Source organism: Fundulus heteroclitus, chromosome 23 (genome assembly GCF_011125445.2).
Source record: "Fundulus heteroclitus isolate FHET01 chromosome 23, MU-UCD_Fhet_4.1, whole genome shotgun sequence".
NCBI classification, from domain to species: domain Eukaryota; kingdom Metazoa; phylum Chordata; class Actinopteri; order Cyprinodontiformes; family Fundulidae; genus Fundulus; species Fundulus heteroclitus.
The window spans coordinates 30,792,285-30,820,167 of record NC_046383.1 but is presented as its reverse complement, the minus strand read 5'-3'; the positions used below and the strand labels follow the sequence as shown (position 1 = coordinate 30,820,167).

At 40.7% G+C, this 27,883-nt stretch overlaps 1 protein-coding gene across 1 annotated transcript in view; it reads left to right on the top strand.

The window, feature by feature from the left end:
- Positions 1-27,883, top strand: part of si:ch211-26b3.4 (connector enhancer of kinase suppressor of ras 2) — a gene marked incomplete at its 5' end in the record, with an annotated part of 68,833 nt that overhangs the window by 2,423 nt on the left and 38,527 nt on the right. Inside the window, 6 exon segments of the mRNA XM_036126903.1 lie at positions 9,133-9,335; positions 12,409-12,496; positions 16,232-16,273; positions 21,044-21,163; positions 24,935-24,994; positions 25,128-25,196. Of these exon segments, the coding sequence (XP_035982796.1) occupies positions 9,133-9,335; positions 12,409-12,496; positions 16,232-16,273; positions 21,044-21,163; positions 24,935-24,994; positions 25,128-25,196 (582 nt within the window).

Below are 27,883 nucleotides of genomic sequence, written 5' to 3'. Positions count from 1 at the left end.
TATTTCAGCATGGCAATGAGTACCAATAACTATATGGCCTGAGAATATGGACACACTCGGACCGTCTATCACACACACAGACACACGCATACACTCATTCAAAGATAAGAATTTGAAAAACAGGGTCTCTTAATGTTGTGCAAGTTCCCACCGAACAAGAACAAGCTCAAAGTACAGTTCACATAGGTTAACGCCACAATTATTCATGTTGAAAGCGCAACAGCGAATTCACACGTTTCACCATTCCGACATGAAAACGGATCTGTTGATTCCAGTCGCTTTGAAAACCCTGAAAGGTTGTTATTATCATTGTTATTAGACAAATATGTCTGTGATGTTATTACAGCTACATGTCATGGAACGTCTGGGAGATATCCCTCTAGCTCCCCCTCTGTTTGTCCTGTTGGCCGCGCCTCGGGTACATGCTGGATGGAGTCAACGGTCGCAGCGCTGCACGCTGAACAGCTCATTCTGCAGAAATGCACATTTGTATTGTTAACAATACATTGTGAAGTATTTCAAAAATATTCATCCCCTGATGAAAACACATGACTATAATCGTCTATAATTGACGGTCAAGGCCCAAAACTAGTGGCCTGAACAGGATATTTACTTTTGCTGTTTATCCATCCCTCCGATTATCGGTGCTGGATGACCACGAGTTCCTTCGTCCCACAATTAGGTGTACACACACACACCTAATTGTGGGAGGAAGCCAGAGTACCCAGAGACCCATGCATGCACAGGCAGAACATGCAAACTCCATGCAGAAAGACCCTAAGCTGAGGTCAGAACCTTCTTGCTGCAGAATGCAGTGTTACCAAGACCTCTATTGGTAACGCTGTGCAGCCGAATTGGCTTAAATAGATATGCTTCAAATCTGTTTGAAAATAAGATTGGCTGCAGTCAATATTGTTTCTTTGGCAACACAGTTGCATTTTTTTAACGTATTTGATGCAATAAATTAGACCGTTGACGATGTTACTTTTAGGCATAAGAGGAGGGGTCTGAAACTTTTACAATCCTCCGTTCTGCTAAATAGAATTTGTCCAGGCTCTAGAGCCACAACGGCAACATGACGCCACAAAAGCAATTACATAGCTTTTCAATATTTATCAATCCTGACGATGGGAAATTAGTTTGGTTCATAGTTAGAGGACCACAAGCTTATTTCCATTCTTAAGTTTCAGTAATAGATTCAACTTTTTTTGATGAAATGTGAATAAAGGCAAAAAAAAACCCTGAACCACATTTTCTTTCATTTGTTTAATCCTGGTGTGAAAAGTCTGTGTAGACGGAAACGTCGTCTCCTCGTGCAGCCCAGTTAAACGTAGCCCTAGCCCTGTCAAATCAAACACACCTGGAAGAGGGTGGAAGGCTTCTCGGGTTATGCCAGATCGAACCTTCTGCCCAAACCGACGATAGCGACAGGTAATCAAAAAGTATCCTGAAATGATTCACAGTTTAGCCCTTGGTAAAGGAAGTTTTTTATTTATAAGAAGAATTAGAAAAGTCAGCATTTAGGACATTTTAAGATAACATATGAAGATGTTCCACAGCTTCTCTGACTGTGCCGCATCGTATTTGTGACCTAGAACAGAGACAAGGCTCTCTAGATACAAACTATAATTCACCGTTTAGCACGCTGTTCAAATTTCATCCTGACTGTGAAAGAATAGATTGAAAACATCTAGCTGAGGCTAGATTACCGTCATCAACAATGTCATTAAATATATGAAAGAAGACAATCTGTATCCCTGGGCTCCACTGTGATGATTTAGCGTTTGATTTGTTTTGCTTTTGTAATGGGGGGCGTCACTCTTCGACTCACCCTGACTGTGTGTAGTAAACATTAACCGAGCTTTCAGTTTTGCCATTTATGCAGGAAGATCTGGGCCTTAGCAAGCATGTGCTAAACCTGTATACAGTATTTAGGGGGAGCAAATGGTGGTTGTTATGGGAACTGGGCTTTACACCGAACAATTCAATTAAATTGGGAGAATCTTTATTGCTGTGGAGTGCAGACACGCTGTATTGTTGTAATCCGCACGTAGTTAATTTGTACAGAGCTGTACTGGGATGTTGATTATTTCCAGGAATTTTCCAGATCCCATTTTACGTCTTGGAATGGGACAAAATCTGGTCCTTTTTGAATGAGCCCTACAGGAGTCACTGGCTTTATTCGTTTTCTAATATCTGTTGATGACCTGCAGTCTGTAGGTTTAAGTTTCCCGCGTTATGAAAAAAATCTAAAATCTTGAAGTGTGCCAACATGTTTGTACGGAATCCCAGAAAGACAAGTGAGGGGGAAAAAAAGATCGAGGTTAAAACTGCTTGAGATAGTACACCCTTTAAAAAAAGTTAGAGAAGTTCAGTCACCGCCTCAAATGCAATATCTAATTTTTTTTATTTGTTCAGTTCTAGCTCAGGATAAGTTTTTCAAAGGGAGAATTAATTAATACATTTTCTGCATCATAATTAAATTTGGTTTTTATACTTTCATATTCATTCCATGATAAAACAATTGTCCAATTTTCCAATTAAATGAATCATGGAAATTAATGGTTTTAATACACCAGGCACTCCTGTTTAGGCGTGCATGCAAAGCAGGTCCAGACTCTCAACAAGTCAGTGGTTTGCTTGTCTGTTTGTGAAGTGTGTCTGTCTCAGATGGACTGTATGCCTTGACCAGCCAGGTCCCCCAAACTTTGCCCTGTCTAACGTGTGCAAGATCACCTTGGTAGTAGTTTAGGTTTAAAAAAATATATATTTTCAAGAAATGTGTCAGCATGGCATAAAAATGAGCATTTATGGTGCCACATGATATATTTCTGATATTACAGCTTTCACGTTCCCAGAAACACAGTGTCAAATGGGGGATTGAGTACAAATTCAACCAGGAAACACAGCATCCTGATTTCTGTCCTTTCTCTCCAGCTGTCGTCTGGCTGTTTGACTCACACACAGAGCAGCTCACCAGTTTCTTCAAATCAGCCTTTTTACAGAGTAGTTATCTAATAGTTTCCTTGAACTGGGTCATCTTAAACTAAATCAAATCAGTGCGTTTTGATTTGCATTAATCTGCACTATATGCCTCATTTCAACCGTCCGACTATAAATACGTGTTTCTCAAACTAAAGAACAACAAGAAGGAAAACAAAACGGTCTACCATGAAAATTACAGCTTGATTCATTATAGAAAGGTCTGCCATACAAATTAAAAAGAAAATTCTGCACGAGGCAAAAAAGCCATTCCGGCCTGTTCAAGGATTAAACAGAGCTCCGGTACTAATGCAGAATCAATACCCCCCCCTAACGAACAGTTGTTGACTTTTGTGTATTTGAAGGGAAAAGATTATATGACAGAGCATGTCGCACACCATGTTTGATTGTGACTTAACGCAAGAGCGGCGGCGGAAAGGAGAGGCCACTCCATAAAGCGGTTGCTGTGGCAACTACGCCGACACCAGTGGGGATGGCGGGGGCGCTGTGGGGAGGGAGGGGGCTCTAATGGCATCATCCTCTTACGGTATTGATTCGCACACATCTGCATGGCGCTTTTAAACGACTTCTTTCTGTATCAACACGCACGCAGCCCCTCTCTCTCTCTCTCTCTCTCTCTCTCTCTCTCTCTCTCTCTCTCTCTCTCTCTCTCTCCGCCGGAGGCAGCTGCACACAGATTTAGCTTGAGTCACGTGACAGCCTCATTACAGCTGTGCAAACATGTACGCTCCGAGTGCACGCATACGTCTCTCTGTTCACACAGAGCGCAGAAAAGCGTGCAGGGCGCCGTGTGTGTGTGTCTGACCCAGTTTAAGCGAGATGCATCCCTGGGTGCTCTCTGTCGTCTCCTCTCCCTCTTGTCTTTCTGGTTCCTCGGATGCCTCGTTCCTCTCTTGTGTCTCTTCCTCTCTCTCTCTCTCCGCCGCCGCCACCATGATACTCTTCTCCTTTGTAATCACTGCGGTTCGTGACTGTGTCGACAAGATCTTAGAGGCGGTCGGAGGAGGAAGAGATACATCTTGCGCCGGCTTGCGAATCTGACTTTCTGAATGTGTACGTGTTTGTGTGTGAAGCCTTTTTTTTTTTTTTTTTTTTGTCAAGCAGGGATCAGGCTCTGTGAGGGGAGGACGTGACTCGGGGTGCCTTGGGACACGGAGCACAATGTGTCCGTGTGTTTGTTTAGAAGGGTCACACAGTGCCGTAATGGGCTACTCCGCCGGCTCGCTCGCTGTTCCCGTGGAAATGTGAGGCGTAATGGCTCTGTTGTTTTGCAGCACAGATGTGGCAGGTTCACAGCAAAAGGGTCAAAACCTGTGAAATTGTCGTCTGGGTTTGCGACAGAGACATTAGTGTGTGGCGGCATGTTGCATCGGGCCGGCAGGGGTAGTTTCTGGTCGGTTTCTGCGTGTCCAAATGGAACACCCAAATCCAAACCCCGGTTCTTCCCCCGCCAGAGATAAAAAAAACCCTGGAAAGGTTGGACAATTGATGTTTAGCTGGAAAACCAAACTCATGGGTATGAAGGGTCCTCTGTCTTTTAAAGATGTTGGTTACTCCGAGTTTAGTGACTGTTGGGAGTATGATGTTCTTTTCGGTTTAACCAATCAAAGTTGTGAAATTTTACTTCTTATAAATAATATATTAAGAAAACATGGAGGGTTGAATATTGTGATGGTGAAATCGATTGGGATTAACTGCTCGTTCCTCTCTTTCAGCTATTGCATTCTGGTCAAAAAAGATCGTTATCAGGTGTTTATATAAAAGACAGTGAAAGTCCTTCCGAGTGACCATCTATACTCCTCTGGCTACAACTATGTTTCTATGTATGGCGCCTCAGATATCAAAGGCAACCACATGCTGAAACCAAGCTTTCCTTTGCAATTGTGATACAGCCTACAACCAAACTGCAACAACGGTTGGGATTCTTTATGTTCTTCAGCTCTATTATTTATTGTCTGTAGAGTTAACAGTAAGGACTCATTCACACTTACATTAGGCAGTCATGCTAACAAGTGTTTCTCTTGCTTTCCAACGCGCGGTATAGTACGGATAATTCAAGCTAACAAAGTCACACTCCGAAGCAGGAATTTCCAACTAGTTTTGCCCTTTAAGACAATCCCAATTAAAAGTGTCTGGATGCATATATATATATAAGGATGCATGGCTTTAAGTAAATATGACCCCAACATCATCTTACTACTGTAGCAAACATAATGCGGTTTTCATCTGACCCAGGCTGCCAGAGTATTTTAGCCTAAGTGTGACAACTTAGGGAAGCCATATTTTCTCACCATTCACAATACTGTCATGGCATCTACAGAAGAGCCATGCAAACGTTGTAGCAAAGAGCTGTGAGTTACATTGCTTATTCTCATGCTAGTGTCTGATCCGATGCTCTGGCTGACACTTCAGGATTTTGATTTCTGGAGCGACTGACACAGCGGGGGAGTTGGACCCATTTTTTGATTAATCCAGCTAATTATTACTTAATTGATAGTAGCTCATAGATCATTATACATTAGTCAACTTGCAGCTCAAGATGCTCAGGCGATCAGTGGTTAAAGGCAAAGAAGACATAAACTGAGATGGCAACAGCAAAGCAAGAAGTCACTGACTCTGTCCATACCGTGGTACACTGAATTTTGCCTTTTCTTTGAGCATACATGCATTTGTACACAATTATGGTTGGTCATAAACTGCGTGTGCACTTTGAAGATGCAACAAGCTTCCCTGAAAGAGCTTCAATTCTTAATGTTTGTATCAGTAAAGATTGCTGTCAGCTCTGCCGACAAACAGTTAAAAACCAGAAGTTAACATAAACCTTACAAAAAGACATCAGATTGCCTCCACTGTCTGATATTTAACCAGATAAAATATTTTCTGTAGGTCAGTTAAGATTGTGATTTTTTTTTTTAGATTTATTTTATTACTTTCTCCAAATTCAGAAGTTTCACTCCATCCTGATTACTATGGCTTTAAACAATTTGGAGACGGAAAGCTAATAATGCTAAAAAGTTTGAGAGTCAGCCCAAAGCTCTTTGGTTTAAGTGTCACTGCAATCAAACCCCTGATTTGTTACATGCCACACAGGGCAACAACAACCCATACGCATGTGCAACCCAGAGCAGGAAACTGCACATCCCTAGATCTGTGAAATGTGGGAGGTGGATGTGTGTACAGGGAGAAAACACTAAAACACACAGATTTTTTATTTTTTTAGATGTGGCTTTTTTTAAATATGCTTATTAATCACATGCTGAAAAAATGTAAATTTAGCTTGAAGTGGGGGAAAAGATTCAGCGTAAAACCAATTCAAGTAGCAAAACGCACACAATGTGTTGTTTAAAAAAAAAAAAGATATGTGAGCAGTTTTTTGTTTCACTTTTATGACATGCCAGTCAATTAAAACACATCTCAAGTCTCCTGACTTAGTAGGTATATTGTGTCGGTATTGTTGTACAGCCGGCTGAAACAAGATATTAGCACGCATTGCATAAAAAAGGTACTTTCCCTTGTTTTTCCTCACAGACATTAAATCAATAATATTGAAAGAGATGATTGTTTATTACTTTCTTCAAGATCAGAAGTTTACATACATGATGCATCAAGCATGTCGCTGGAGCAAAATCAGTCAACCCCAGAGTAAAAGCAAAGATGCTGGCTCAAGCTGGTAGGAGAACGTTATTATTCACAGTGAAATAATCCATATATGGACTGCATGATGAGGCTACCAGGGATTTATTAAAGTAAAAGCAACTCACAATCTTGGCAGAGGAGAACAAGGACCAGGAAGCAAACATGAGCAGACCAGAACATGGTACGCTGGGACCTGACAATGGGTGTGGCAGGACGGGCTGACTAATATAGGAGAGGAGAGGAAAGGGACAGCAGGTGGAGGAGATTAACACAGGCGAGAAGAGTAAAGGTAATTTGGCTGAAGGAGAGCAAGAGAGCAAGGATCTGACAGAGACAGGAGGGAAGCAGAATCTAATAGGAATACATGAATAATGATCAAATAAGATGGAATATCCTAACTAACAAAACTGAGGACAGGCAAGCAGGGAAATAATGATCTAACAAGAATAAACTACTAAAATCATAACGAGCAGGAAAAAAACGACTAACGACAGACACACAAATCTAGAGATAATAACCAACACTAGAGAAGTGCAAAACACAAGTAAATCAAAATCCTGGGGATTCTGACAGGAACACGTCACAAACTAGGTGGCATCTTGAAAACATCAGCCTGGAAGTTAAACCTTAGGCACAAATGGGTCCTACAAATGGACAATGACTCAAAGCAGATTAGTTTCAAAGGGAGTTAAGGACAACAACATACATTTTTTGATGCTGCAGTCTCAAACCCTGATCTAGCAACATAGCACATTAATAAACCTAGCTGAAAAGTTGCCTGTTAACAATGATGCCTAAAACTTTAACCAATTACAGCAGTTCTTTTAGGAGGAATCGCAAAGTATAGTGAGAAGCTTGTCAAGGACTACCCTCAGACATACAGGCAATTCTAGCAAAGACTAATTAGATACATGATAACTTCTAGATCTGAAAAAAGTAAGAATATATTAAAAAAAATACATTAAAGGGGACATATGATGTGTTCTAATGTCTTTCATTTCACATTTAAATCATTCAGTTGAGGTCTACATAAAGTGGAACTACAATGCTTTGGTCTGAATTCCTCATTAATTTACCCCCCGCCACATTCCTTCTTTTACCCCCGTTCTGAGGTGAGTCTGAGATCAAACTCATTTTGGTGCCGTCTCTTTAAATCTAAAGGAGGCACTTCACACCTCGTCGTTCCACTCCACCACGTTCGGCCATTTTTGTAGTATGCTGGGGACGGTGACAACCGAACCTTTTGACTTATTCATTTGTAGCTTCGGACTTCAGCTTGGACTAAAATTGACCTGAGACATAAGAATGGATGATTCCCACAATTGGTTAGTCGGAAATCCATGACCTTGTTTAGCAGATCGGCAGCAAATGTAATAATAATAATAAAAAAAAACATAATGTAGAACAGAGAAAACAGAACAGCTTGAAAAATATGACCCCCAAAATAATATAACTATATCTATGCAGCACCTGAAGATCCATCCATCCATCCATCCATTTTCCGAACCGCTTTATCCCTCATGGGGTCGCGGGGGGTGCTGGTGCCTATCTCCAGGGTTCACTGGGCGAGAGGCGCACCTGAAGATAATAAATTCAAATTTCCTGCACTCACAGGGAATCCAGCTACAGAAGAAAATGTATTGAAGAGCTAAAAAAGTAGATGTTCCGTGAAATGTATTTCATTATTCTGGTATTTATAGACATAATTTTGTTAATTCTAAAACAGGAAAGATTTTGTTTGATTTAATGTCAGACAGTAACAAAGAAAGGTTATTTTTCTCTGTATAAAATATACGTTGTTACAGGATCTAGTTTTCAACTGTAAAAGGTGAGAATGACGCTTTATAATTCACACATAACACTGGAATATAACATAAAAAATGGCTAGACTATGCATCTTCTTTTGTACGGTGACCTTGAATGTCCAGAAAGGCACCTTTTAAATAAAATGTATTATTATTATTATTATTATTATTATTATTATTATTATTATTATTATTATTATTATTATTATTATTATTGTTATTATTATTATTAATAAATGGAGTGGTAGGAAAAGGTCTCCTCTTGTGACCCCTGCCGAAGCTTTCTGTCATGTAGATCTAGATCATTTTAGAGGATCTAATTCTCCTGCACACAACGTTTCTTTGATATAAACAAATACTAAATAAATCATTTAGTCCCAAAGCGTAAACACGTGGTCTTTCATGCATATTGCCATTTATGTTCTAACATGTAAAGGAAGTGATTTTTTTTTTTCTGTGATGAGAACACTGTGCGTCATTCCAACCACCACTCGCTACACACAACACTGACGTTTGTAAAAGCTCTAAATACTTCTTTATCTAATCTTAGATTTGTGTCTCTGAACACAGCAAACATGTACAGTGACTATCTAGCCTACATATTAGCATCAGCCAAATAGAGTCTTTGATTGTCATAAATACTCTACCAATAATTAATCAATGAATCTGTTTACCCTTCATCCTCCAGAACTATGGTTTGGAAACAGAGAACCTCAGAACACTGTCCCACAAGCTAAACGCTTCAGCAAAGAACCTCCAGAACTTCATCCTGGGCCGACGGAGGGGTGGTCATTATGACGGACGAGCCTCCAGACGGTTGCCTAACGATTTCCTTACCTCAGTGGTGGATTTAATTGGTGCTGCCAAGAACCTCCTGGCCTGGCTTGACAGGTAAGGTTTGTTTATCCTTGAAGGAGCAATAAGTAAGAAATATACTGTAAAATCAACCTAGATCATTCTCATTTGTCACCTGGGAGGGAAGTAACATTCCCTATAAACAACAATGTCTTAGTCAAGTTTTTCCCCTTTCAAACCTAGAGGTACGGTCCCGAACTACTTCAGTTTGGTTCAGAGCGGAACTCTGCACTGTACTGGTCATCAGCCGGGTCACAAACTGCTGTTAAGATGGCGTCCCGTTCTTCCACCAGCACTTGTTGACAGTCAGCCAGCATGCTTGCGTTGGTCATTCTGGCATGAGCAGCAGAGCCAAGCTGATCCCACAAGTGTTTAACGGGGTCGAGGTCAGAACTGCAGGCACGCTATGAAATCCTTTCTACAAATCCTCTCTCTCGGAGGATAGAGCTCAGTCTCTTAAGAGTGGAGATATGGGATTGCTCTGATTTCGGGATATAAACTATGTATGTCAGCATTGGGCTTGCCTCCACTGATGACACGCCCTGCATTTCCAGTGATGGAGAAGCTGGCCCACACCATCACAATGCCTCCACCAAAAGCTTTTGTCCATGAATGCAGCCCCCACACACACCTCTGCTCACAAAGGCACAAACGAAAAGAATTAATGCATTTTTGTTCCAATTGTGGCACTATTCATTAAGAAATAAACATGCTTTCCAAAAGTACACAATTTATTATCAAGATGCATTGTTTAAAGAAAGAAAAAAAAAATCAGTCAAACCCAAATATCCTTAGTTTTTGTGCCAGGTATATGTAGACTTTATAATAAACATTACAACTGCCATGAAATGAATACGATGTATGAATGATATGAGTAAATTAGGAAGGAGACAGGTCTTTGGTATAGTTTGCCGGTTACCATAAAGGGTCTAAATCTGATGTCGAACTGACCTTTTGAGAATTTATATGTTTGAATGAGTGATACTCTAAGAAAACAGGAGCAGTGGATACAAAACTTCAGATCTTGTTTTCAAACACTGACTGGAAAGCTTCTGAAATCAAGTCACCGACCATTACTCCTCAAAAGAACAAATGCTAAAGATCTCTGCTCATTACAGGTAAAAACATATTTTTTAAGGTCCAGTTTCACAGCTGATTATCTCTTTCAGTGAAAAAACCTTGTCAATACTGCCGACTAAGTCTAGCGGATAACTAAAGATGGGCTAGAAGTAAGTCCTAGAACCAATGGCACTGGGTTTTGAATAGAACAATGGCTATTTAAATGATGGATCCACCATGCAGTCACTTCGACTCTCTGGGAACTTTTTAAACAATTTTAGACAATTTCCTTTTCCTTTTTTTTCTTTTTATCTCTATGTCTTAATCGAACCTAAGATGTACATAGAGACATCTTTTCAGGCAATCTACAGTGTATGGCAGTTTTAAAAAGCTGCCACCTCTCTGCACATTCAATCACTGTTGGAACTTGTCATTTTTTGTTAATTATCAGTAAAATGAGAAGATATAGGCTTTCTATATGGGCTTTATTACCTATGGTTTAGACCTTCATTCACGCAATCCCGTTTTCTAAGACACATTTTGACTCTAATTATCCATTTTTAACAGAAAGACTAATAACCTATAAAAATCCGTATTAATTAATGTATTATGTTTATTCAAATTAGATTATTTGTTGGAAAATTAAGACTTTAGATGAGCATATGAAGTCATACAGCATCATGCTGCTTATGCATAAAGCAAAGCAGCATTGAGTTTTAGAAGATCCCTGGGCTAGACATTGTTCTGTGATATAAAACTAAATGTCGTCCCTGGCTATTGCTCTTCTGCTTTTTGGGGAAATTATTATTTTTTTGTTTATTTCCTCTTCATCATTCCCCTGTGTCGTATATGTGCTCATACTCTGAAGGAGACAAAAATAAAAGGAAAACAAAATGTCTTATTTTTAGCTGTTGCTACTCCATGTCTTGTAGTTTCGTCAGGAATGTAACTGTTTGAGCACATTTACGGCTTCTTCTGGATACAGTGCCTTGCAAAAGCCTTCTCCACACTTTAAATGTTCACATTTTGTCACATTACAACCACAAACCTCGGTGTTATTAGAATTTTGAGTGACAGAACGTGAATAGTTGTTCATAATTGGAAAATGTGAGAGAAAATGTGCAAGGTTTGGCAGATTTTCTTTCAAATTAAAATTAGAAGCGTGGTAAGCATTTATATTTAGCCCTCGTTAGTTAAGTTCTGTTAACGAAATTGCTTTCAGAGGTTAGCTGTTTAATAATCCACAGATCGGTTGAAGAATCATTCAACAGGAAAAGCATGCGCCCCACACTTCTGGACTTTGTGAAAGAGCAAGAAGAAATAGCTAGTTAAAAGAAATCTAGACGGATTTAGCCTCAAGGTTTGTCAAAAATCATGTTGAGAACACAGCAGTCATGTAAAGACCCTGGGCGTACCATCCCAATGGTAAAACTCGGTGGCTGAAGGATCATGCTGTGGGGATAATTCTCTTCTACAGAGATAGGGAAGCTGGTTATAGTTGATGAAAATAAATGCAAGCCAATCTTTACAGAAAACCTTCTGGAGGCTACAACAAGCTTGAGACAAGGTGTTGGTACTGCTGGAAAGTGAACCTCTGACCCAAAGCATCCAGCTAGACATAGTATAGTCCAATAATGACTGGGGCTGAAATGTCCACCGCCCTCGTTCCTTTATAACACAGTGTTCTTATACTGTATGTCACATTGTACAGCTTCCAACAAATATATATAAATACGTTAAAGTTTCAAGGGGTACTCCAAAGTACTGTATAGAAGCTTCAGTGATATCCAGGGAAAATGTGCACAGTTAGGTTTTGCTTTAGTTGATTCTTCAACTTTTGGACATAGACAGACAAGCTACTATCAGGCTAACTAGTTATGCTGGCCTAGAACCCAGCTCCTCTGTGCTGTTCTGTCAGCATCTGGATTTCGCCGCATGTTTATACCGATTCACCCCTAAATCCTACTCCTAAATTCAAGTTTAGCATTTTTTTCTTGTGTGGCCGGTGTGTTTGTCTGACTACGACCCTGCTTCTGCTTCTATGTTTCAGGTCTCCATTCGCCAGTGTGACTGAGTACTCGCTGCTGAAGAACAACATCGTGCAGCTGTGCTTAGAGCTGACCACCATTGTACAACAGGTGCTTCCACGCACAGCGCAAACATCAGACCATCTTACATCTCCATGCAGAATACAATCAGCAGTCTGGGGGGAAAATAGGATATTTTAGCAGCAACGTGAAGCGTTAGGTCTTCAGCAGCTGTACGATATATTTGTCAAAAGAGAAGAGATACTCTCATTGACAGATCACATCTTTCACTGCCAATGGTTGCGACTGAAACGGGCTCCATCATTTCCTGACCTCCATGTGCTCGCTCCCCCGAGTTACTTAAGCACGCCGCACACACATGCTATGCTTAAAAAAAACAGAAGAAGAAATAAACAATGCAGCTGGTGTTTGCAAACACTTTGGCTCTGTAGCCATCTCATTGTTTGGACAAAAAACTATGCTTTCTCTCTTGGACCTTGACCGTGGCCTCACAGTAAGAGCCTGCTCAGAGTATGTGTTCAGTGTGTTTATGCTTGTGCCCAGAGCGACTCCTGCAGCTGAGCAGATAACACCCAATCCCCTATTACAAGGGCCAGCGGAGATCGAACAGAAAGGGCCACCATAGGTCCACAATAGGCCGCACGAGCCCGTGGGCTGCCAGGGATGCAGCGAGAGAGACAAAGGTGGCAGCAGGGCCTGCGTTGATGCATCAAACAGATGTATTCACCGCCTACCGTACACATCTGGCGGATTCAGTGGGATGCTTCCCGGGAAATATGCAGATGCAGTAAATATGTTGGCACCTCTGGCCGAGATGTGAAAAGACTCAAAAATAGATTTGTCCCTTTTTTGCAGCAGTAATAAATGGGTAAAAGTGCACCCTACTGCAAAAAAGGAAAGCAAAAGTAAATAAAATTGTCTTGAAATTTGGGTATTTTTCCTTGATTTGAGCAGGTAAATGAGATTATCTGCCAATATAATGGGTATATTTAACCCTAAAAAAAGTTAATTAGATATACTGTACTTGAAATAAAATAATGGAGATGAGTTGTTCCTATTTTAAGTGCAAAGGTCTTGTTACATTGGCAGATCATTTAAACATGCTCGCTTAAATCAAGGATAATTGAAGACAATTTTACTCAATTTAGTCCTTTTTTTGCAGTGTAAAACTTTAGAACTTCGAATTAGTAACCAACAACTTTCCGTTTCGTGACACCGGTGTTTGTTTTTTTTTAGCCTTCAGCCACTAGCCTGGCTGGGGACTCACATGTTTGCTCCTTCACTGCACACAGCCAGCAGGAAGTTAAGGGAGGAGGGAAAACAACAACATCTAACTCTTCTCACTGTTAGAAAAAGAGTCACCAAGTGTCCCTAAGAACCATCCATCCATCCATCCATCCATCCATCCATCCATCCATCCATCCATCCATCCATCCATCCATCCATCCATCCATCCTCTTCCGCGTACCCTCTACCTTTTTGCGGTTCAAGACCATTGTCTCGGATTTGGAGGCACTGATTTTCATCACAGCCGCTTCGCACTCGGCTGCGAACCGCTCCAGTGAGAACTGTAGATCACGCCCTGATGAAGCCAATAGGACCACGTCATCCGCGAATAGCAGAGACGCAATCCTAAGGCCACCAAAACGGATCCCCTCAACACCTTGGCTGCGCCTAGAAATTCTGTCCATAAAAGTTATGAACAGAATCGGTGACAAAGGGCAACCTTGGCGGAGTCCAACTCTCACCGGAAACGAGTCCGACTTACAGCCGGCAATGCGGACCAGACTCTGGCACCCGTCGTACAGAGACCTGACAGCCCTTATTAAAGGGTCCGGTACTCCATACTCCCGGAGTACCCCCCACAGGATCCCTCGGGGGACACGGTCAAATGCCTTCTCCAGATCCACAAAGCACATGTAGACTGGTTGGGCAAACTCCCATGCCCCCTCCAGAATCCTGCTGAGGGTATAGAGCTGGTCCAGTGTTCCACGGCCAGGACGAAAACCACACTGCTCTTCCTGAATCCGAGATTCGACTATCTGAAGGACCCTGCTTTCCAGAACCCCTGAATAGACCTTACCAGGGAGGCTTAAGAGTGTGATTCCTCTGTAGTTGGAACACACCCTCCGGTCCCCCTTTTTAAATAGGGGGACCACCACCCCAGTCTGCCAATCCAGGGGAACTGCCCCTAATGTCCACGCAATGCTGCAGAGCCGCGTTAACCAACACAGCCCCACAACATCCAGAGCATTAAGGTACTCAGGGCGAATCTCATCCACCCCTGGGGCCTTGCCACCGAGGAGCTTTTTAACAACCTCAGCCCCAGAGATGGGAGAACCCGACCCAGAGTCCTCAGGCTCTGCTTCCTCAATGGAAGACGTGTTGGTGGGATTAAGGAGGTCTTTGAAGTATTCCGCCCACCGAAACACAACGTCCCAAGTCGAGGTCAGCAACACACCACCCCCACTAAGAACCATTGGGCACAATTTAAATGCTTACTGGTTGAAAGGGTGTGTGGTCAGAAAATAGCCCTGCTGTCACCATCATAAAGGTAAACACCTGGCGTTTACTAAACTTCGACTGGAACTGTGAGCATTAGTCAGTTAAAACTACCACTGAGATTTAGGCAGCAAAGTCCGTACTGTGATGTGAAACAATTTGTAAAGCACCTCATTCCCACTGTAAATCATTTGTAACATTGTGGCTGTGGGAAACCTTTAACAATGCATTGCATCATAAACTCCATAAATCCAAATCCCTTTTCTTGATAAAGCACATTAAAAAACTGTTTACCCAAAGTGCCGTACAATACTAAAAGTGTTCAAACCAAGGCACCAATATTAACAATAAAATATAACTAAAATGTACTACAAAGACTTTGGAAAGATAAAAAAGAAACAACAACAAACCACTTCAGACGATGTCAAAAGCAACTGAAAATAAATGTGTTTTTAAGAGACTTGAAAAAAAAGCGAGAGAAAAAGTCGGTCTAACATTTAATGGCAACTCGTTCCATAATTTTGGAGCCACGGCTGAAAAGGCCCCATCTCCCCCGAGCTTCAGCCTATTTCTTGGTACAACCATCACAAGCTGCTCAGCCGATCTAAGGGCCCTTTGAGAAACACGAGGCCGAAGCAAACAAAGATATTTCAGATAGAAAATCAGGTGGACTCTGTCAGTAAACTAAAAATGCGTCATCACTGGATCTTTCATGGGGATAATGATCCAGCACATATGGCCAGATCAACACAGGAAACAAAAATCAAAGTTCTTTTATGGCAATCTCAGCCAACAGACCTAAATCCAATAGAAAACCTGCAGAGTGAGCTGAAGCAGAGAAAGCATGAGAGATGACTCAGGACTGGCTGAGGAACGGTCAAAGATCCATTTGTTTGCTTTAACCTTAGAAAATATTGTAGGGGAGACAAAAGATGGTTGTATGGATTACTCAGAGGGTTATCAACAATTTCTCTAATTTAGTTGAAAAACATTATTTTCCTCACTGAATAAATTTACACAAAGATTGTTCCTTTTTTTTTACATTTTATCTGTGTGAGATTTTACTTTAATAAAATATTTTTTCATACCTTTACCAGGAGTTACAAGAATTGTACCCATATCTGTTTGAACTTTTCACAACTTCTAAACAGCAATATGTTGTTTTCACGTGACACTGTATCTTGCATGTGGATCAGTTAACCATGTTAGATAGACTACAATGTAAAGATCATGACCCTATTCTCTTTTTGTCCTGGACATTTGGAGCGGACGTTTCCATTTCGTTAATTGTTTGTCCTTCTCTGCTCCTGTCCCCTTTAACAGGACTGCACTGTGTATGAAACAGAGAATAAGATCCTTCATGTGGTAAGTGTTTGCCCAAAAACAGGGTTTCCAAACATTTAGTTTGCCTTGCTTTCAGTCCGTGGATGCTTGTGTGGACGTATCCCACGCTAGTCTGCAAAGTATATTTTTAGAATATTTCCAAGACACATTCAATAAATGCACCAAGCGCTTTGCCATTTCGGAACATTTTATGTCAATCGATGCCACTCAGAACCTCTGATTGTTGTAAGCCGAGAAAGCATTTTAATTGATTCGGCTTTGGAAACAAAACATTTTCATTAAAAGTGACACATTTGAGCACACTCCGACTGCAATTGATCCGATGCCTGCCCGTGCTGTTTGGTTTTGGTAAAAACGCGTGTCTGGTGAAGTGCGAATAGGCCGCGAGCCTTTTGAAAGCCCAGTTGTGGGCCGTGTGTGTGTGTGTGTGTGTGTGTGTGTGTGTGTGTGTGTGTGTGTGCGTGCATGCCTGTGGATGGGGAACTGTCCGTGTCCACGTGTGAAACGGAGTGAGCATCCAGTGTCTGATCTGGGCTGACAGTTGGATCGGGACGCTTCCTGTTGCCATTCAAGGTCAGGTGGAGGGAGCGAAGTGTGCAGAGCAGAAAATGGCTCAGCATTTACCAGCAGAGAACAAACACAGATTAGTTAGATAATGCTTTCTAAAAATGTCTGCGTCTCCAGATCGAGTCATTCGACTGTATTTGAAATGAAGCTCTGCTCATTGTGTGATGTCCCCTTTTTCAAAAGGAGTCACCCCTAAGCTTTTTGGTTGACGTACTGCGGCCATTATATCCCTGATTTGCTGCATGCCGTGTGACAAGACGGGAAAATAACAACCGGGAAATGTATACATCCTAATAGCTCTCAGTGTGTGCATGTGCGCTATGAAACCTAGATGCATGTGCAACCCCTGCTGCTGGGCTAAAAACTGCACTGAGTCTGTAATATGAGGGAGGCGTGCAAGGATACAGTACAAAAACAGAAAGGCGGAGGGTTTTTTTTTTAGAAGGAGCTTTTTATACATGCTTATTTATCACATAGTGAAAAATGTAAAATTAGGTTAGACTCGTGGAGTGATTCAGATGGTAACGATTTAAATAGCAGCAAATACATACCAGATGTTAGGTTTATAATAAGAAAGATATAAGATGGATTTATTTTTTTACTGTTGTTCTCACTTTCTAACATTAACTCTGACCTTACCCCGTTTTACACCAGATACCAATATCAGAATGATGTTCTATTTATTTATTACTGTCTTTAAAGTCAGCATGTAACAAACACTAACATTATTTTTGCCTTTAAAGATTTTGGTAAAGCCCAAGTGAGTATGCCATTGTCTTACCAATAGGGTAACTGGTGCTGCAATGCCTCCCGCCTCCATTTTCCAGGGTAATTTGTTATTGCTTTATATATAAATAATCTGATGCAAACTTGACAGCGCTTTAAAGCTGCTGTAGGTAACGTTTGTATAAATGTATTTTTTACATATTTGTTAAAACGGTCACTGTGTCCTGACTGTAAAATATGAGACAAATTATCTGATTTTTATCTGAAATTATCCTCTCAGTGGTCCTACTGCTATTGGCAGAAATACACTGCTCCCGGTCAGAAACAACCAATCAGAGCCAGGAGGGATGTCTGTCTCCGTAGGGTGTGATGTTCAAATTTTCAGGCTAAATCCACGTTTTTTTTTTTTTTCAAAACTCCCTACCCACAGCTTTAAAGGTTCGTATAGCGTTTACATAAAGTTCTGTGACATTTTTCAGAATGAAGTTGTTTAAAGACAGTAATTAACCTTGGCGTTAACTTTAGTCTCTGAGAACAAGTAATCTGTATTTATACTAAATATGAGAGTTAAAAGAGTTTGCTATTCCAGGTAAGATATTAACTGTCTGTAACCATTTAAAAAACTGGATGTATAAAGGTATATAGCCACGTAATATGCTTATATAAAAAAGACTGAAAACCATTTGATCATGATAAAATAAGGTCATATACACCAAGCCTCCATCTTGATAGTCCCGTTTGAGCCGAAAGATAATTCCCTCTCGGGTGCGATGATAATTATAAACAGACATGGCGACATCTACTGGCAGAATCGCAGAACTATCATAATTCTGGTTTCCTTTATTTATAAATTAATTGTAAATAATGCCGACCGAGCCTGAATGTCTGCAATGCCTCGCAGTAAAGCGGCAGCTCGCTGTGATCGAAGACCAACCATTATTAATTAAACAAAACGATCTACAGCAACTTTAAGAGCCTCATATCAGAACATTTACTCACGTCAATCAACTCTGCGGTCACATCTGAGCAATTGGCAGCTTTTGCGTCCGCTTCAGAGAACACCAACGTTCATACTGTATTACTAAATGTCGCTGTAATGTTCATACTGTATTCCCAGTGACATTCTAGTCATTTCTCTCTCGGAATCATAAATGTTTTGGGGGGTTTCCTTGACCGGATCTTGGGCCATTCTGCGTTGTTTCGCCAGGAGATGATAATAGCCATTAGCCCCTTGTTTTAACCCCTGCTGCGCATGCGCAGTACATACTTCTGTTAAAATTGTAAATAAACATGAAAGGCTTTGTTTACTGAACAAACTGAGCAAAAACAAAGCATAAAACACCAGAATTACGAACCAATACGCCAGCAGGACGTGATAATCTTTCATAAAAACTTTGTATGCAACCAGAGTGAGCTGCTGAAGCACAAGTAAATAAAACAGTCAAATAACGTGGCTATGCACCTTTAACATGCTGCAGCAACACACTCACCAGCAGAGATTGCTTCAAAGAGGCCTCCGTTTTAAAAGCGCAAATCAATACTATATTTTCCCAGCGGTCTTATAATCATTATCATATTTAACCAAAACACATTCAAATAATAATAGCCCAACGTAAATTCCTTCACACGGATGTATCAGCTGATTGAATTATGTAGTAAACTGCACCCAGACACAGTTATAGCTTGCTTTAAATCCAGCATGGGTTTCATGCTGGCCACTATAGCGCAGTTGTATGCTAGTTTGCTTCTTCTCAATAATGCAGAACTCACTGCTTCACTCGTCTCCACTAGACTACAGCCTGCAGCAATCAGATGGACAGGAAGTGTGTGCGTGTGTGTGTGTGTGCGTGTGTGTGAGTGCGTGTGAGCCTGCGTGTCTGATGGAGCGTGAAGTGTGTATGAATGTTTTTATGTGCATGCATGCATAAGGATGAGAGGAATTACATAACCCCGTCCTAGTTGTGTGTTTTTTCTCTTTCCCTTGTTTTCTCCCCCATCCTCCTAGACTCTCTCTCTCTCCCACCTTCTTGCCTTTGTGTCTCTCTCAGTCGTTCCTTCTCCATCTTTTCTTCCAATGTCTGAGTATGTATTTGTCCAATAATGGCGCGTGTGTGTGTTTGTGGGAGCGTGCGCCGTGGGACCACGCAGGTGCGGACAATGAAGCATGTAACTGCGCTTGGTGTGTGTTAGCAAGTGGGACTCTGCGTCGGCGAGGAAGAAAATGCAGGAGATCACCAGAATGAAGAAACGTTTCTGTAACGTGTCCATAGAGTGAGAGAGTCTTTTTTGCACGCCCACCTACAGGTCCCCCGTTAAAAAAAAAAGTTCACAGAAGTTCTCAAAAGTTCAGTCTCCCTGCTACGCCATATATATATATATATATATATATATATATATATATATATATATATATATATATATATATATATATATATATATATATATATATATATATATATGGCGTGGTGTGTAGCAGGGAGACTGAACTTTTATATATATATATATATATATATATATATATATATATATATATATATATATATATATATATATATATATATATATACATATATGAACACTGACACAAAAAGAGGTACTGATGGGGTATGTGCAGCTCACAGGATGAATCCCATGCTCCAGGCTGCGGTGTTTGTGTGCATGCATCCATACGTGCATATCCTCAATCCTTTACAGCAGCAGATAGATCGAGATTAAAAGATTATTTCATTCTCTTATCTTTGCGTCATTGCGCTCAAAAATACTGCTCCCCCGGACCTCTTAGCCGTTTTCCGTTTACATTTTAGCCCGTGTGTGTGTGTGTGTGTGTGTGTGTGTGTGTGTGTGTGTGTGCATTGAGTAGGATTGAGTCTGGATAACCTATGAGACAGGACGGCTGGGATAAAGGTCTGCACAAGCACCGCAGTCACTCAGCCGAGATTAAAAGGCCGAAATGTTGCTGATGGGAAATGAACGTGCATGTGTGATCAAGCAGACAAATAGCCAGAAAAATGGCCAAGCCTCGCTCAGAACAAAGCCAAGGAAGAGCTGCCCTACTCGGCGGGCATGTTTGCTCGTATTTAGGATGGAGCAAAAAAAAAAAGGAATTAGGAATTTGGTCCACGGGGAGAGCTGTCTAGTTGGATTTTGTGGGATGTCTTAAAATGAGTAACGGCAACGAACAAAAAGCGAGCTGTGTAATTTCAGCAAATATCACCTGGGTATGCTGGGCTGGCTAGCGGTGGTGATGCATTGTTTTGTCCGTCAGGGCATCTTGTGGGCATGCCTGTGGACGGACTGTGACAGGAAACAGTTTGTGTGATGGAGTGATGGAAATGGTGATGTGGAACAGTCTGATAAAATGATGTCTGTTTCACCTCCTCCAGCTAGGTCACAGCATCACCCGTGGGCCAAAACCAATCTCAATAACGTTCTCTCTTTCTCCCGTGGTGTCTCTTTCTCTCTTCCTGTTTGTGTTTTTTTGTTTTTCTCCACCTTCAGTGTAAAACCCTAGCAGGGATTTGTGACCACATCATCTCTCTGTCGTCGGACTCTCTGGTCTCTCAGTCTGCACATTTGGAGGTGGTCCACCTTACCAGCATCATGCCCAGCGAAGGCCTGGTGAGGGCACACTGGGAAATTCACATACTAAAAACAATGCTGTTTTTAAGGTGTTCTTTAGTACTCTGACGTGGTTTTATGTGTTTTTATTGTGAAAGTGCTGAATTGATGATAGCCATGTCTGGATGAAATTGTTTGATATACCCAATACTTTTAGAGACTGACAAATCTGAACCAGGTTATGGACTGGTCTCTTTTACAGCCATGTTTCTGAATCTTGTTCACAAGCTTAGTTTGAAGTCATGCTCTCTGGTAGTAATTTGCAGAGCCTTTTCTGATCCAAGGCACTGATTTTCAGAATCGTATTTTTTATTTTTTTAATGCGTTAATGTCTGAGATACTACTACCAGTAGAACTGTGAATAATTTGTATGCTAAAATGGTTGGGAGTGGAGAATACTTCTGTAAACAGTGTAGTTGGATTGATATCAAGGACATGTCCCACACGTTAGGTACTAAACCATCTTTGTGCCAATCTCTGTTATATTTTCTTTTCTTTGCTAAAAGAAAAGCAAGTTTCAAATATACAAGATAAGCCACATTTACCCAAGGGACATGTGTTCATTGGCTGAAAATCTCCAATGTCTCCAATTGTCTTTATCTGAGACAATTGTGCAATTTTAGCTCTGGCAGTAGAAACATACATCATACTAAAAAAGGGAACTTTTTTTTAAAACACACTAATCTACAGTGGCTGGTTTTAGAACTTTTAAACAAAGCGAGCAGACCCAGAGAATAGACCGTCTTCAGTTGAAAAGGCAAAATGCAAGAACGTTGTTGTTTGGACGTATGTCGATAACCTTTTTTTTTTTTTTTTTTTTTTTTTTTTACAATCCTTTCTGCAGAGCAATGGTTACAAAATCGAGTAGCACTACAAACTAGGTGAACCATCTTAAAGAGAGAATGAAACATCTGATGCAGGAAGCTCCATTTTCCATCCAAAGAAGTGGATTATGAAACCACCTAAACTGTAAAGGTAGAACATGGTGAAAGGACGAATTGAATAGCACCCCTCCTTTACCTCTCGGTTCAGTAGTAAAGGAATTAGTTGCACTGGCTTGTAATTAAGAAACATTAGCTACGTTTACATGGACAAAAGTAATCGGAATAAAGGGCCGATCATGCAAACAAGCCCGTCGGAACACTGTGATCAGATTAAGCTCAATCAGAATATAATTGTAATCCGAATGAGAGGGGTGGTTTATGCCGATTGATAATCCGATCAACATGTGTGTAAATACTTGTCAGGATCAAGTTATTCTAAATGTGGCAAACTGACCTCAGTGCGCATGTGTGCCAGACGTAAACATGAAGCATTTGCGCCTTGTTGAGAGGCGGGCTCCCGATACAACCTTTCTATTCGAAATATTAAAAGAGCTCAAAACTATTATTTATTCAGTAACGTTTCAACTGTGATTAGAACCTGGTGCAAGTCCAGCCTGGGCTCTCAGAAGACAAACAAAGTCATATAATACTGCTTTGTTTACTCTTTTTTGTTGTTCAGGAAAGAAGGAAGTGCTTCTTCTTCTGTGTTTTTTTAAGGAAATTTGAAAACTGTGCAGGTCAATGTGGTTCTATTCTGAATAAAGCCAGGTGCATATACATGCACATTATGATTGGATTAATTGATTATGTGCCCATATAAATGGTACAATCTGATTATTTTTTGTTTTTTAATCCGAACACATTTCAATCTGATCATGAAATTTTGTGCATGTTAACATAGTTAATGATGAAAAACATTATATGTGCTACACATCTCAATGACAACAAGCTGATAGAAGATAAGGAGTTTTTGTCTCAAACTAGTTATATATATATATATATATATATATATATATATATATATATATATATATATATATATATATATATATATATATATATATATAATGTGTGTGCCTGTGTTGTTTTTTTCTCTTCAAATGATCAGAAACACAAAAACTAAACAGGATTGTCGCTTTACAGTAATAAAAACATGTTTTTTCAAGTACTTGTTCAACAGAGTTATAGGTACACACTTCCATCAAGGCTATTAACTTAAGCATAAAGATACAATTATGCCTTTTTCTTCTTCATGGCTGCTGACTTCGGTATTGACTTTGCACCAAAAAGGACAATAACAATATTGCCATACTTACATTAATAATATATGTCTGGTCTTTATTAGAAAGAACCAAATATTTTTACATGACATCGCAATTCTATTGATTATCTAATATTTTTTCTTGCAATCGGAACAAAGATTAAAATGATAACATTTTGGCAACTTTAAAGTAATCCCACACTATGTTTTAGTCAATTTTGCTTTAATTCTTTTATAGCACCACAACACTTTTCTACCAAAATGCCGGTGATCTACATCCTGCACACAGTGAATCCATAGAAAGGGAAATGTTTCCAACCACAAGAACTGAAGTCCAGTTGTTTTCTTTCTTTACCCTGGTTGGACTTAATACCACCTACTCAGCAGCCAGAATCTACCAGAAGGCTGCAACTTCATATATGAATAATTTATTTCTTTGGTTCTCTCCCAGCCTATTTAGTAAGGGTGAAAAGGTACATGCAGATGTTAAGTGCAGCCTTTTCAGCTTCACTGACAGGTGCACCAAAGCAGTCCACTTTTGTCTTTGTTGCCCCGCTCCAACTTTAAAAGCAATACCAAACAAAGCAGAGTGAGAAGTGTGGATGAGCACTAAAGTCTCCTGTTTATTGCTTTATTATGCCTTCGGCTAGAAACTCCCCGTTCTGAACGATGCAAATGGGGAAAGAAAGCTGGACCAAACCAAGCCCTTATGTCAGCATTTTTTCAACAGTGATAAGGCACATAGCTAGCTCTACACTGAATGTAATTATTCACTCAAGACATCCAATCGAGCATTAACACCTCCGGTATGGAGAAAAATGGGCGAAAAATACTAATCCAGCTGCCTGAAACCTTCAGCCAGTCCCAAAACGCCACGGGAGTCTTTATAGCAGCAGACACGAGACCCCATACACTGGTACTGTGGCCAGAGGAGTCTGCCCGACAACAGCTGGTTTCACAGTTTTCCTTACAGGTGTGCTTCTATGGTGCAGTCAAGTGCAACTCCTGCACTGATCAGAAATGAAAGCAGGGTAATTTAAACCTTTTTTAAACTGAAGCATTTATTTTTTTAGAAAATGTCCTTGACAGCAACATTGGCCATTTTCAAATTATCTTAGTGTTGTAAAATAGTTTTATTACACTGCAAAAAGGGAACTAAAAGTAAGTAAAATTTTCTTGAAATAAATGTATTTCTCCTTGATTTGAGCAGCTAAATAAGACTATTTGCCAATGGAATGAGTATTTTTACCCTTAAAATAAGATAATTAGATATCCTGCACTTGAAATAAGATGATGGAGATGAACTGTTCTTATTTTAAGTGCAGGAATCTTATTCCATTGGCAAATAATCTTATTTACCTGCTCAAATTAGGGAAAAATGCACTCATTTCAAGAACATTTTACTTACTTTAAGCTCAATTTTGCAGTGTAATTCCGAGATCAATTTTCAATCAGATCTCTATTGCCAACTCTTTAATAATAGTAGCTTTTATGAAAAGCAACAGTTCAGGAGTGTTGGAAGGGCGTGGTAGGTTGTTGTTGTTGTTGCTATATCTCAAAACTACCGCTACATCCGCTCTTGTCAGTCAGCTTCATCTTTTAGCTTTGGTGATTCTCCGTCGTTTCAAACATTTTCTCATTCCCTTTCTCTTTCTCTCTCTCTCGACATGCGCTTGTTTTTTTCAGGGGATGTATATCAAGTCAACATACGATGGACTACATGTCATCACTGGAACCACAGAGAATGTACGTTTGTCTTGGATAAAGCTAGTTAGAAGTCTGAAGCGCTCCAAGTAAAAATGACTATAGGCACTGTCTCAGTATCAGCTAAATTTCTTTCCCACCGTTCTTCTCTGTCCTCCGATGTCTCCGTCTGCAGTCGCCTGCAGATCAGTGTAAGAAGATCCACGCCGGAGACGAGGTGATCCAAGTCAACCACCAGACAGTGGTGAGTTAAAAAGCTGCAAACAGAAAAACTAAAACGTGCTGAAGCTCTGGGAATGTACCTGCTCTGTGTACCTCTTCAGTGAACAGACTATAAACTGTGGCATTTAACAGCAGCACCCTATGACAAACTGTCCTGTGCTCTTATTTCAGTGAAGGCTACTAAGGGTTGCTGTCAGAGCAACTACAGTGGTTTACAAATGCATTTATATCCCTTTAACTTGATTTTTGTCATTTTAGAAAAGTTCAACCACAAACATCATTGTAATTTGATCTAAACTGGTCACAGGGCAATTGACCAGCTGTGATCAAGTCCTTTTCAGCCTCAAATAAGCTTTCGTCCAGTTTTGTCCTTTAGCTTCATCCATTCTTCCAGTCTCTGAAAAGCGTCCAGGCCCTTGCAAAAGAAACGTATTCCCACAGCACGATGCTGCCACAAACATAATTTTATTGTAATATGTTCAGGGTGATGTGTAATGTCAGTTTTCAGCTCTAATAGCATTTTCCATGCAGGCCAGAGAGTTGTGGTCTTATTTGACTCTCTAGGGCACTTTCTTCCAAAGACCTGCTGTGTTCGGTATGTGGCTGGTGGCCACCTGCAAACTGGACTTTTTGGTTTTCCTTCAACAAACTCTTTCTTCAGACCTCTTTTCCAAAAACGTCACATTTGTGGAGCACATAACCAGTAGGTGCTGGGGTCAAAATATTCTCCTACCTGAGCTGTGGGTCTCTGTAGCTCCCCCAAAGTCACCTTGGATCTCTTGCCTCTCTTATGTGCTGGTCATGCTTGGCCTGTCGGTTTAGGTGGATTTCTATGTCTTGGTCGGTTTGCAGATGTGCCATGTTCTTTTATTTTTGTATAATGGGTTGAAAGGTTGTCGGTCAGAACCGCTCCGCCCAGGTTAGGATGTCGTTTTAAAACTGGAGTGCTTTTAATTTCTTTTTGTCTATATATTTTTTTGTGTCTCTGTTCTTTCTCTTTTTCTCGTCATCTGTCCTCCATGTCCCTCTTTGCTTCTTCCCCCGTCACGTTTGGCTTCCATTTGTATATATAACACCTTAACAACACTGAAATAAATGATCAAGTGTCAAGTGTCAAGGGAGGATTCTTAGATTTAAAGCCTCCTTTGGTAAAACAAATATATCTGGCATAACACCCAGAGCACCATTCTGCTTCCCATGAAACTGGCAATGACAAAGTGGAAAAATAGAAGTGCTTTTAACCTAATCGCCGTGAACTGTGCTCTCGGTTAACTAGTTTAGTGATTACTTTATGCTGGTCTGCCGCATGAAGTCCCAATAAAATGCCTTGAAGATTGTAGTTATATCGTGACACAATGTGCAAAAGTTTACGGAGCGTGCGTTTGCCAGGCTCACTGTTTGAATTGCATAAGTTGCATTCAGGGCATCGGATCAGAGGGAAGCAGTAAAAACGGGCAGCCATTTTAAACAGAGCAGAGCTTTTTGTGAGCATTACTCATAATGTCCTCAAACAATCTGTTCCGGTGTTGATTCGAGATTTCTGAAAAGGAAAAAAAAAAAAAACGTCGCACCTGTCTGCTGTGGCTGTCACACGCGTGCATCTCTTCACTTGCCACCATACATGATACATGATGCTCATGCAAAAGTATTACAGTGCTGTGCAGCGGTGTTGGATTGACGTTTTGATAGAGGTACGCGTTACCCCACCCCCCCTTCTTCCTCAGGGTGACAGTGCAGATCGCACCCTGCCAGGCTCACAGCTTCAACCCTTTATTACTCCCTCCGCTAGGCCCTCACCGCTCTGATCCCTCACTCTGGGGGAGGAGATAAGCAGTGGGAAGCAGAGGTGTGTGTGTGTGTGTGTGTGTGTGTGTGTGTGTGTGTGTGTGTGTGTGTGTGTGTGTGTGTGTGTGTGTGTGTGTGTGTGTGTGTGTGTCGGGGGTGAGAGTTGAGCTGGGAAGAGTGGGGCAAAAAAGAAGTAAAGAGGGACTTGGGGAGAGGAGTAAACAGATAAAAAGGAAAGGGGGGAATCAGAGGGAGGAAGTTAACAGCTCCAAACTGAGCTCATTGGGAGGAGAGAGGAACACGCGGCGAACACAACACAGTTGATAAGTTTATCTAGCCGGGCTTCAAATTAAATATGAGATTAGGGGGAACACTGAACGAACAAATTCCATTACATTAAAGGATGATTATGTCGGCCTAACCCGTATATTAAACAAACAACACCGACGGCCAAGTCTGGGCCAGGGAGCGTTGTTTGAGACTTCAAAAACGGGACTTGCAGCTTTTAGCTCGGCTAGGTTGAACGTGGGATCTGTTTGAAAAGGCAACATAATTACGCGGAGGTAATAGCATCTGGGAAAATAATGAAGACCCCTGGGATTTTAGAAATCTCTTCGGCAGCAGTTTATGCTGTTTTTTTTTTTTTTTTTTTTTTTTACTTTTTGTAGATAGGTGTCCTCCTGTTTGTCTTTACGCTCTGCTTATTTAGATAAGAGAAGAGCTTTACGCGGCAGATCCAGACTGCCTCAGATTCAGCTGTTGGTCTAGGGCTTTATTATTAGTCCACCAACATTGGCTGGAAAGGTTAGCGAGTCAAAATTCACCCTCTTTATCTCAATATACACTCCCTTAATAAAACAGGCAGCTCATCGTTAAAAACCCAAATAATTCATAAATATGGTAAATAATGTTTCAGAAAACACG